Source organism: Nicotiana sylvestris, chromosome 10, assembly GCF_000393655.2.
Source record: "Nicotiana sylvestris chromosome 10, ASM39365v2, whole genome shotgun sequence".
Classification (NCBI taxonomy): Eukaryota; Viridiplantae; Streptophyta; class Magnoliopsida; order Solanales; family Solanaceae; genus Nicotiana; species Nicotiana sylvestris.
Genome location: NC_091066.1, coordinates 19,291,760 through 19,304,373, shown reverse-complemented (window position 1 = coordinate 19,304,373; position 12,614 = coordinate 19,291,760). Strand labels below are relative to the sequence as shown.

Here is a 12,614-nt window from a genome sequence, read left to right as displayed (position 1 = left end):
CATCCAATGTAGCATCCAATGTAGTATCCAATGTAGTATCCAAAGTAGTATCCAATGTACAAACTATTCATAACACTCCCCCTTGGATGTGCATGTAAGATAATGTGCCTCATTAAAAACTTACAAAAAAATATATTGGGATGTACATAGTTATTTATAATATGCATTGCTTGTTGCCTCATTAAAAACCTTACCAGGAAAACTCAGTGGGACAAAACCTTGGTTAAGGAAAAGAGTGCAGCGTGTAGTTATTCCCCCTGATAAAAAATCACTTAATGTCTCGAAGACGACGCATTCCAATCTTATATATCAGCTTTTCAAATATTGAGGTTGGTAATGCCTTAGTGAACAGATCAGCCAAATTATCACTTGAACGAACTTGTTGTACATCTATTTCACCATTCTTCTGAAGATCATGAGTGAAAAAGAATTTCGGTGAAATGTGTTTTGTTCTATCTCCTTTGATATATCCTCCTTTCAATTGAGCTATGCATGCAGCATTGTCTTCATACAATATTGTTGGAATATTCTCTTTCGAAGAAAGACCACATGTTTGCTGAATGTGTTGAGTTATAGATCTTAACCAAACGCATTCTCGACTTGCTTCGTGAATGGCTATTATCTCTGCATGATTTGAAGAAGTAGCAACCATAGTTTGTTTTGTCGAACGCCATGATATGGCTGTACCTCCACTTGTAAATAAATAGCCTGTCTGAGATCGACCTTTGTGTGGATCAGACAAATATCCTGCATCTGCATAACCAATCAATGATGGCTTGGATTCATTTGAATAAAATAAACCCATATCAATGGTCCCTTGGAGGTATCTGAATATATGTTTAATACCATTCCAGTGTCTTTGTGTTGGCGAAGTACTAAATCTTGCCAATAAGCTTACTGAGAAAGCTATATCTGGTCGGGAATTATTGGCAAGATACATTAATGCCCCAATTGCACTAAGATATGGTACTTCGGCACCAAGAAGCTCTTCATCATTTTCATGAGGTCGGAATGGATCTTTCTTTATATCAAGTGATCTCACAACCATCGGGGTACTCAATGGATGTGCTTTATCCATATAGAATCGCTTTAAAATCTTTTCGGTGTATGTCGATTGATGGACAAATATTCCATCTTTCATATACTCAATTTGTAGACCAAGACAAAATTTTGTCTTTCCAAGATCTTTCATTTCAAATTCTTTCTTCAAATAGTCTACTGTTTTTGGAAGCTCCCCAAGAGTTCCAATGATATTTAAATCATCAACATACACGGCGATTATAACAAATTCAGATCCAGACCTTTTTATAAAGACACAGGGACAAATTGGATCATTCTTGTACCCTTATTTCAACAGGTATTCACTCAGGCGATTGTACCACATACGTTCTAATTGTTTCAATCCGTATAAAGATTTCTGAAGCTTTATTCAACAAATTTCTAGAAAAAATTTATATGCTTCTGCCACTTTAAATCCCTCAGGTACTTTCATAAAAATTTCGTTGTCTAATGATCCATACAAATAGGCTGTAACAACATCCATTAGATGCATATCAAGTTTTTCTTGTACTGCCATATTTATGAGATACCTGAAGGTGATAGCATCCACTACAGGAGAATATGTCTCCATATAATCAATTCCAGGCCTTTGGGAAAACCCTTGTGCCACAAGTCGTGCTTTATATCTAACGACTTCATTTTTATCATTTCGTTTTCGCACAAAAACCCATTTATACCCTACTGGCTTTATGCCTTCAGGTGTTCGAACTATGGGTCCGAAGACTTCACGTTTTCCAAGTGAAGTTAACTCTGCCTGGATAGCGTCTTTCCATTTTGGCCAATCATTTCTCTGTCTACATTCATTGACAGATTTTGGTTCAAGATCCTCATCTTGTTGCATTATTTCAACAGCAACATTATAAGCAAAAATGTTATCGATAACAACATTATTTCGGTTCCATCTTTTCCCGGTTGAGACGTAACTTATTGATATCTCTTCATTTTCATTATTTTTAGGTACCTGGACCTCCCCTAAGGTCTTATCATTTGTTACGTCTTGGGGCTCTTCTTGAGCCACTACCTCTGTGTTATGTTCACTTTGATCACTTGCTCCTTTTCTTCTTCGAGGATTTTTATCTTTAGAACCGATTGGTCTACCACGTTTCAAGCATGGCTTAGACTCATTTGCTTTAATTAATTGTTCTGTCGGGATATCAACTCGAATTGGAGCATTAGCAGCTGGAATATGTGACTTAGTCACCCTTGGTAGGTTAGTGAATGCATCTGGCAATTGATTTGCAATATTTTGTAAATGAATAATCTTTTGAACCTCTTGTTCACATTGATTTGTTCGAGGATCTAAATGAGACAGTGATAATGCATTCCAATCTATCTTTTTTTCAGCTGCTTATTTTCTCCCCCTAATGTTGGATATACTGATTCATTAAAATGGCAATCAGAAAATCTTGCCGTAAATAAATCTCCAATCATCGGCTCTAGATATTTTATAATAGAAGGAGATTCATATCCAACATATATCTCCAACCTTCTTTGAGGACCCATCTTTGTGCGTTGTGGTGGAGCAATTGGAACATATATCACACAACCAAAGATCCTAAGATGGGAAATATTTGGCTCTTGACCAAAAGCCAATTGCAATGGGGAGACTTTATGATAACTTGTGGTCCTTATCCGCACAAGTGTTGCTGCGTGCAAAATAGCATGACCCCATACTGAAATGGGAAGTTTTGTTCTCATAAGCATTGGTCTAGCAATTAATTGGAGGCGTTTGATCAATGATTCTGCTAGACCATTTTGTGTATGAACATGAGCAACCGGATGCTCAATTGTTATCCCAGTTGAAATACAATAATCATTAAAGGCTTGGGATGTAAACTCACCGGCATTATCAAGACGAATTGTCTTAATTGCATAATCTGGAAATTGTGCTCTTAGCTTTATTATTTGAGCCAACAATCTCGCAAATGCCATATTGCGAGTTGATAGTAAGCACACATGTGACCATCTTGTAGATGCATCTACCAAAACCATATAATATTTGAATGGTCCACATGGAGGGTGAATGGGCCCACATATATCACCCTGTATACGTTCCAGAAATGCAGGGGATTCCATCCTAACTTTAATAGTTGATGGTCTAATAATTAATTTTCCTTGAGAACACGCAGCACAAGAGAATTCCTTAAATTGAAGAATCTTCTGATTCTTCATTGCATGTCCATGTGAATTCTCAATTATTTTACGCATCATATTAGAACCAGGATGGCCCAACCGGTCATGCCAAATAATAAAATTATCTTGATTAGTAAACTTCTCGTTTACTACGGCATGTGTTTCAATCCTGCTAATACTTGTGTAGTATAAGCCGGAGGAAAGAGCAGGTAACATTTCAAGCACATATTTCTTACCGGACATTATTGTAGTAATATAAAGATATTCAATCTTTTCATCATTTGTAGTCTCAATATGATAGCCATTTTGGCGAATATCTTTGAAACTTAATAAGTTTCTTTGAGATTTACTACAATATAGTGCTTCATCAATAGCCAAATTTGTTCCTCCTGGTAGTAATAAATTGGCTCTTCCAGAACCTTCAATTAATCTTGTACTACCGGATATTGTATTAACATTCGCTTCTTTCATTACCAAATAAGAGAAATATCTCTTATCTTTTAAAATAGTGTGTGTTGTAGCACTATCCAGAAGACATATATCATCTTTATTAATCTTGAGTCCAACTGAAGACTGGGGAATTTTCATATTTTTCATAAAAAAGACAAATAATACATCATAAGAAATATGAAAAACAAGCAGGAAAAAAACATTAAGAAATACATTAGAAATGTAGAAACTAGCAACACATGATGCATTAGGAAAATACACTCAAGAAAAATAAACTAGTTGCAAACATAAACATAACAACTTTTATAGCTTCATTCCCCAGTAAGATGATTAGTTCTTCAGTCAATATCCTCAAAGAAGTCCCCAACTTCTAAATGAGTAATATTTGTTAGGCCTTCAAAATCATCATCTTTATATGCAAGATGTGCCTTAGAATCATATTTATTTGAGGGACCTGCTTCATCATCATTATTTTGAAAGGTCAAGTGTGCCTCCACATTATTTTCTTTTTTCTTGAGGGAGGCTTGATAAAGTTTGACAAAATGTTCTGGCGTACGACAAATGTGTGCCCAATGACCTTTCATACCACATCGGTGACACATACTAGCTTTACCTTTTGAATGATTAATTTGAGAACCCTTATTGTTCTCCAATTTATTTCCACCATAATGATGATAATTGTTTCGCCCCCTGCTACGTCCACGTTTACGACCATGTTCATGACCACGGTAATTATTTTATTTTATTTCAAACTTATCATATGTTGCTACAACATTCACTTCCAGAAATGGAGCTGACCCAGTGGGACGGGCTTCATGATTTTTCATTAATAGAGTATTATTCTGCTCAGCCACAAGTAGGCATGTGATTAACTCAGAATATTTCTTAAAACCTTTTTCACGGTATTGTTGTTGTAGCACCACATTTGAAGCGTGAAAAGTAGAAAATATTTTTTCCAATAAGTCCTCATCTGTGATAGTGTCTCCACATAATTTTAATAGAGAACTTACTTTAAAGATAGCAGAATTATACTCACTTACGGTTTTAAAGTCTTGCAACCTTAAATGTATCCACTCATACCGAGCTTTCGGTAATACCGTAAGTTTTAGGTGGTCATATCGATCCTTCAAATTAATCCATAATTCAAGTGGATCTTTTACGGTTAAATATTCAGTTTTTAACCCTTCATGTAGATGATGACGAAGGAAAATCATGGCCTTCGCTTTATCCTGATTTGATGCTTCATTTCCTTGTATAATAGTATTTCCAAGACCTTTAGCGTCAAGGTGAATTTCAGCATCAAGAACCCATGATAAATAGTTCCTCCCGGTGATGTCAAGTGCCACAAATTCAAGTTTTGATAAATTTGACATAGTGAAAACTATCATAAAAGATGAATAAGTTAGAGAAATAATTATAATAATAAACAATTAATGAAAACAAAACGATTAAGGTAAAAGAAATAAAAATAGAGCTATATCATGTTAACAATCTACTATTTCATTTTATTCTTGCCATAAAGTAGAAATTACATACTTGTTTCATTTCACTTTATATTATTGATATATATGTGTTAATAGAACTGAACGTGACTAACATTATTTATATGTTCCAATAAATATAAAGTAATTAAACTATAAAATTATTGCTTGTCAATTTATTTCTCACAGTTCTTCAAAATGCCTTAAAGATATGTTTTGATCTAGGGAGTCCATGAATATTATAAGTATGACATTAGTGCATAGCTAGTTTGATGACTTTGAGGTCCTCTAAGAGTTGAGCACGGAAGGAAATAGTTATTTTATCACTGCAATGTACTTAAACTATTTAAGATGCCCAAGCGCACAAGTAATCTGCAAACAATGAGCATATGATATGTACTGCCATAAATAAAATGATTATAATGATACATACCTTAATAAAATATGGCTCAACTTAGCGGGAGTTAAGAATAAAATTAGAGCTTCGTGCTGATAACGTGTTATAAAATAAAAGCAATGCAGTAAAATGTAAACAAGAAGAGATAGAGAGAATGGAGAAGTGTTTACTTCTTTCACTTTGGTGTAATTTTTCATTGCAATTACATGACCTTTTATAGGCATAAAAAGTAAAGATGATGGACATAAAATAGGAAATTTAATCTTTAAGTTATTCACAACATGGACATCCAATGTAGTATCCAATGTAATATCCAAAGTAGTATCCAATGTACAAATTATTCATAACAAAATCAAAATTATATCTAAATATATAAAATACGTTTATTATTTGAAGTGCATCACATATTTTAAGACATAAAGTATTTGTTTGGTCAAGTGGGAGAACATGTGCACCCAAGTGCACGTGCATTTACAACATAAAAATCGTACTAAATCACAACCTAAACCCCATCCAACAGACGAATTCATTAATTTTCACGCGTTTCTCTCTCCATTTTTCCAGAATATAAATCTACCTCCGCAACACATCATCTCTCTCTCTCTCTCCAAAAAATCTGTCATTTGCTACTTTCTCTCTCGTCCATTCACGGGGCATCCACCAGTTAAAGGTACCTTCCTCTTCGCCGCATCTCTTTTTTCTCTCCTTACCTAAACCAATTATTTTGCGAAAATCTCTAATCACCATAATTTCTCCTATGTTTAGATTTAGTAATTTTTATATGTATATATATTAAGTACTTTTGTTTGGTATGGAAGGTAAAAATCTCAAATATTGAAAATTTTCTTCTTCTTCTGTATTGTTTTTCAGGCTTTGTTCAGTAAAACTCGAAAATGAACAAATTTGCATATAGTCAAAATGCCTTGGTGGGTTTTGTTGGTGTTGGAGAGATGACTAACGGCGTTTATAGATCAAACGGCGTCGTTTGTCCCAAGCCTCGTAGGGGCGGGCTATTCAATTCTCCATTGCTGCAATTCAAGTACGTTTTTTAAGTTTCCTAGATTAATTTTTTTCCCTCCTTTTTGTGCTTTGTTTTTGGTTTATTTATTTGGGTATTTCTACTTTTGGGTGTTTTAGCAATCAAGAAATGGAGGGTTGTGATCTGATAGCAGGAACTGAGCTTCTCGATATCATTCTCACCAAGGTAATTACTAATTAGTGACTCATTAGATGGTTTTAATTAGTATTTTTATCTCTTGATTGGGATTTGGGGAGCGGAGCTTAGGTTCAGAGTTTAAGATGATAATTTGTTTTATATAGTATTATTTTATGATAGTGAATTTTCTTAAAAATATGAGTAGTGCATAAAATGAAGTGGTTTTAAATATCTTAGTACTTAAATACTAATAAAAAGAAAAAAGATTGTCATATAAATTACAAGACGGAGGAAGTACATTTTACTCTGTATACTGATTGAAAAAATGGTCTATACAAAACCACTGATATATTTTTCCTTTTCCCTTTTGTTTCATGTTCTCAGTTGAATTTTATTGATTCACTCAACCTGTTTAATTTCTTTAGCTACTAATAGTGTATTTTGACTGAGAGGATTTAGTCTGTTAACTGAGTACTTGATTCAATTAGTTTGAGCTGAAGATTTCTGATCTTTCTGTGTTCAGGGGAGATACGATGATGAGAATTCCGATTTGCAGTTGGCTTCATCTCCACCATTTTTTTGTGGGTCGCCGCCTAGCAGGGCTTCAAATCCCCTGATTCAAGATGCCCACTTTGGCAATGACAATTTTGTACCTATACCACAAATCCCAGAATCAGCAGCAGCTGCACCACCACCACCCTTCTCCTCCTCCGGTCGTATGATCGGAGGTGGCTGCGTTCGAGTGAAGTTTGGGAACGATTCAGCTCCTGTGAGGATTGAAGGGTTTAATTGTCGTGGCAGCTGCAGCATCTCCGCTGTTGCTTAGGTATACATATAACGTTCACTTACTCAGACATGACTAAAAAGAGCAGAAAATTTTGTGGAGAGTGCGAGAAACCAAAACCAATTCGTTTAGCTTTGTGTATATAGAGTGAAAGAAAGAGGATAATCCTCTTCTGCTGATTTGCTGATGAGTTTTGTTCTGCAATCATTCAAATACCTGTAATCTGTATATTGTAATGAGGTGATGAATGAGTGTTAAGTTGATAATAGGAAGCAATAACTTGAGCTCTAAGAGGGAGAGAGGCTAAAGATTGTCATCTTTTCTCTGGGAGTATTAGGATTCTTTACTATAATTAGGGCAATGTATGAGTTGGGAGTATTTATTTAGTGTAGTGTAGAGACACTTCTTTAGAAGAGATGGTCTTCTTAGAAATTCTTTTTATCTTGTATTCTACTAGTGATATTTTTTCATTTTCAGTAAGCTACTGTATTGTTATTACTTTAGCTCTTTAGATGGAAAGAGTATCTTGTCAACCTTTGATGATCAGTCATGTAACTATTTAAGGAATTACATTATATTACAGTTATCATATAAATATTTTTATATTTTCGGTGTAATAGCATGTTACTATTTGTCTTCTGTTTCACTCGTCAGTTCATAGTTTGTTAATTGTAGTTGGTTTTATATAAAGTTTACAAAGAAAAGGGCAGCCTAGTGTATAAAATATCTTGTGTTCATGCATGGTTAGGAAAAGGCCTATCCTGATGCTTTTGATTCTACAGCTCGAACCAGTGATACAAAGACTTATCGTTGCTCCACTCCTTTCATAAAATTTACCAAGTGCTTTAGTATAAGTCCATACAGTCGCGTTAATATCGCCGCTTGCTTGGGATTTTGAACTTAACGATAAGTTCTCTCTCATATGTTTGGCATATGGAATAAGTAAAGATGCCAAATTGCGCAACACAAGTTGGGGAGGAAATAATGTTATCTGATGGGAAACATTGGAAACTACGTGGACGGATTTGTATCTAGGTTGTTTGCTCTGAGCATCTCTTTTAATAAGTATTTAAGTTATTATTTGATAGTGTAAAGAATTTTTGCAGTAATTAGATTTTAACTTGTACTAACAAGTTAGTTATTTATTTTATCAAACTATAAATTAATGTTTATGAATAGACTTATTTATATTTACTTAATTTTTTTATTTTATTTTTTTCTTATATTTGCTTAATAAATGATCTAGTTGTATAGAAAAAATTATACCGTCACTACATAAAATTTAGATTCAATAAATAATGATGGTATCTGAGTCAACTTGCGTGTAGTATAATTTAATATCCTATTGGATATTTACTATTTTTCATTAGCACATATACCATGTAACTTTGTCAATCAAAACTTTGAAAGATGAAAAAAGAAATTACTTAACATTTTTGTTTACGTTTTAGATTTGAATTTTAAATCAATTTTTTATACTAGGTTTTACTCAACTCACCCACCCTTGGGTGGTATTTGCTTTTAATCATGTGATTTGGTTGAATTGAATGTCAATTGTCAACCCAAAGAGAGGGCTAATTGCTGACAACTTTGTCTAAAATAATAGGCTGGCTTTTGCTAATGGTGGGAGACAATAGAATAAAACAATGGCAAGTTGGTGGGGCAACTTTTTGGACTCAAAACACGTTTCTATACTTTAAAAAAAAGGTTACTTTTCTACCTAAAATGCAGTATAACAAATTCCGTTAAAGTATAGTAACCTCTGTTCCTTACTAGATGTCTGACAACACAGATTAGAGAATAAGCTGCCAACACAGATTAAATACTACAACTGATGGTGTAGAAACAATTACTCACTTCACCGTCTACCTCACTCCTTAGCTTTCCTTCTATATAATGTGGTGAATTCACCATGTTGAGTTTTCTGTATTTTTGAATCTTTACATTACATATCTTGAAACATGTATTAAATGGTTAATTGTTTCATTGAGATTATGATTTGTACTAAAGCTCCTTTACTTAGTAAAAGAGGTGTATCCTATTTGGATTTTCGTTTTGCTATCACACTGCCATTCAGTGATAACTGTTCTTCTGGTTCTCTGCCTTCCATATGAATTCTTGTCCTAGTCATATTGATAAATGACAATGATGAAAGCTGAATTCCATTACTTTCAAAATAAACAACAAAGAATAGAAAGTGCATCCGAGGATAAGCGATAATCTTTCACCAAATGTGAAAAACTACTTTTGCAAAGGGGAACAAAAATTGAATATTAACATTCAACAACAAATTTTGTTCATAAGCCCTCCAGTGTTGCTTTTGTTTATAAATACAAGAAACTTAAGACAAATATATATCAAAGAAATGCAAACCTGTGTAACATTCTCTAATTCGTGTTGTGAGACATCTAGTAAGGAACAGAGGTGTAAAGCGCAGTATAATACTGCATTTTACTATAGCTTAGTATTATATTGCGTTTTACGTTAACGGCTAAAATTTCGTTAAAGTAAAGCACAGTATTATACTGCGTTTTAGGTAGAAAAATAACTTTTTTTAAAAAACTCTAAAAACGTATTTTGAATCCAAAAAGTTGCCATTTAGGTTTCGGACTCCTTCCCCTTGCCCCCTTTGTACTTTCCAAGAAGGGTACCATACAACTAACAAACTTTGAGAATGCTGTGTGTCGACTGTGTTGTCGTTATAATCTGCTTAGCATGTGTGTTTGCATGTGGAAACCGAAACCTAAATGCTAATTTTTTTGGACTCAAAATATGTTTTTACTACCTAAAAAAAAGATATTTTTCTATATATAACGCGGTATTATACCGCGCTATACTTTAATGGTGTTTCTGTCGTTAAGGTATAGCGCGGTGTAATACGACGCTATACCTGTTTGTGGGCCCACCAATAAGTTTCATGCGGTTAATTAACATAACAATAATTCAAATGGGTATAGCGCGGTGTAATACCGCGCTATACATTAAAAAATTCAGCCCCTCGAGCTAGGCATTGCCTTATTTAAAGGCGTTAGAATTTTATGAGAATCCATTCAAAAAATATTCTAACTTTCGTTCAAACTTTTCTTCTTGTTATCAAGCATTTTTTATAATATCTGAAGAGCCAAAAATAAGGGTTTCATTATATTGGAGGGGGGAGGGGTGAGATTGTAGTGGAGAATAACTCTGTGAGGTATAGTTCATTTAACTGATATAGCTGTAATTCAAATATATATAACGTGGTAGTACACCGCGCTATACCTGTTTGTGGGCCCACCAATAAGTCTCATGCGGTTAACAAACATAACAATATTTCAAATGGGTATAGCGCAGTGTAATACCGCGCTATACATCAAAAAATTCAACCCCTAGAGCTAGGCATTGCCTTATTTAAAGGCGTTAGGATTTTATGAGAATCCATTCAAAAAATATTCTAACTTCTGTTCAAACTTTTCTTCTTGTTATCAAGCATTTTTTATAATGTCTGAAGAGCCAAAAATAAGGGTTTCATTATATTGAAGGGGGGGAGGGAGAGGGGTGAAGTTGTAGTGGAGAATAACTCTGTGAGGTATAGTTCATCTCCACAATGTCATGTTAAATTGTCGCTTACAATAGAGTACGATAAATTGGTATCGTTGTTACGTAAAAAAATGAGTGTGAGAAAACTTTCTGTGAGCCTTAAAGTAATCGGTAGATTTTCGTATTCTGTGACTCCACATGGGCTTGCTTGTTATTCTGAGTTTAACATCAAAGATGATGAAACTCTTAGAGTTTTTTTGCGAATTCCGGATGAATACAGGAAATTTATTGTGATAAAATTATTGGAAATGTATGTCAAGGCTGAAGACGTTGGCAATAATGAGATTGCGCAAAGCAGGGATAACCCCCAGTCAGTGGGTGGTTATTTTGGTGTAATTTTAGCCCAACAGGTTCCGGCTGAAAGAGTTTGGTCGGATCTTAACTTATCTCTGCGGGCGAACGAGGAGCGAAAAAATAATTTCTCTCCTACTTTACATAATCCACAAGACGACTGGTAAACTTCAATTTTTCTTTCTATTACGATATTTATATTTTGTTGAATTGAATTTGTATTAACACTCATATTTTCCATAGGGGATACCGTCCGGATATGAATTTTACAAGTTATGACCCCACACCCAGTTATAATATGCGTAATTCTGGCGTGTTGGATCACGGTGGTCCATCCGGGAGTCATCACCAACAGGAAAATGTCCATCATGGAATGTCAACGCAGTACGACTTGTAAGTGAAGTGATATAGCTATATGTAAAATATTTATCAATTTGAGTATCTTACCATTTTGTTCTTTTTGTGTAGTGAAAACGAGCAACTTGATGGTCCTGGCCTCACTCAGTTTCCCGTAGACGATTTATTTACTCGTGATTTGGCAGATGCGCAGAGTTAGGAAGATAATAGTGATTATGACAACAATGCCGATGAGTCTGGAGATGACACACCCTTCCCTGACGAGGGTGATGATGAGGAGGAAGGGAATGTCGAACCTGAGCTGACGAGAGAGCATGCTCCTCCACCTCTCGTTAGACCAAGAGTGTACGAGTCCCACGTGTCGTTTCATGAGCGGAATATTTCCTACCTTGATAATTTTCCAAGTATGCCGGATGTGGATGCCCTCACAAGGGATGTTAACGAATTTCGGTCAGTAATGTGGGATGAGTCTAGACCAACGGTGCTGGCAAAGGACATGTATTTTTCCAATAAAGCTCGCCTATCTGGGGCTTGTAAAATGTACAGCGTAAGAGAGTGCCGTGAGATGACAGTTAGGGAGTCAACTCCAGAGGTATACAAAGTCATATGTTGTAGATACTTTATGGGTTGTAACTGGATGTTGCGTGCGATCAAGAAGGAAACAGGGTCGTGGAAAGTGGGTAAATATATTAGCACCCACAGATGTGAAATGGACACATTTAATTAGAATCACTTCAACTTGGATGTAGACTTGATTTCTCTTGTCTTGATTCCACACTTGGAAGTGTCCATTAGGTACAAGATCAAAGAGTGTATTACATCCGTCCACCAGGAATATGAGTGTACTATAACCAAAATAAAGGCATATCTCGGGCGCAAACGTGCATTTAAAATTATTTATGGTGACTGGGATAAGTCATTTTCATCTCT

General features: G+C 34.9%; 1 protein-coding gene across 1 annotated transcript; it reads left to right on the top strand.

The window, feature by feature from the left end:
• The first annotated feature begins 6,034 nt into the window (after nt 1-6,034).
• Nucleotides 6,035-8,077, top strand: LOC104213491 (uncharacterized). The gene is made up of 4 exons (XM_009763012.2): nt 6,035-6,190; nt 6,391-6,559; nt 6,658-6,724; nt 7,200-8,077. The coding sequence occupies exons 2-4, from the start codon at nt 6,414-6,416 to the stop codon at nt 7,500-7,502; spliced, it is 516 nt and encodes a 171-aa protein (XP_009761314.1). The 5' UTR covers nt 6,035-6,190; nt 6,391-6,413; the 3' UTR covers nt 7,503-8,077.
• The last annotated feature ends 4,537 nt before the right edge of the window (nt 8,078-12,614 follow it).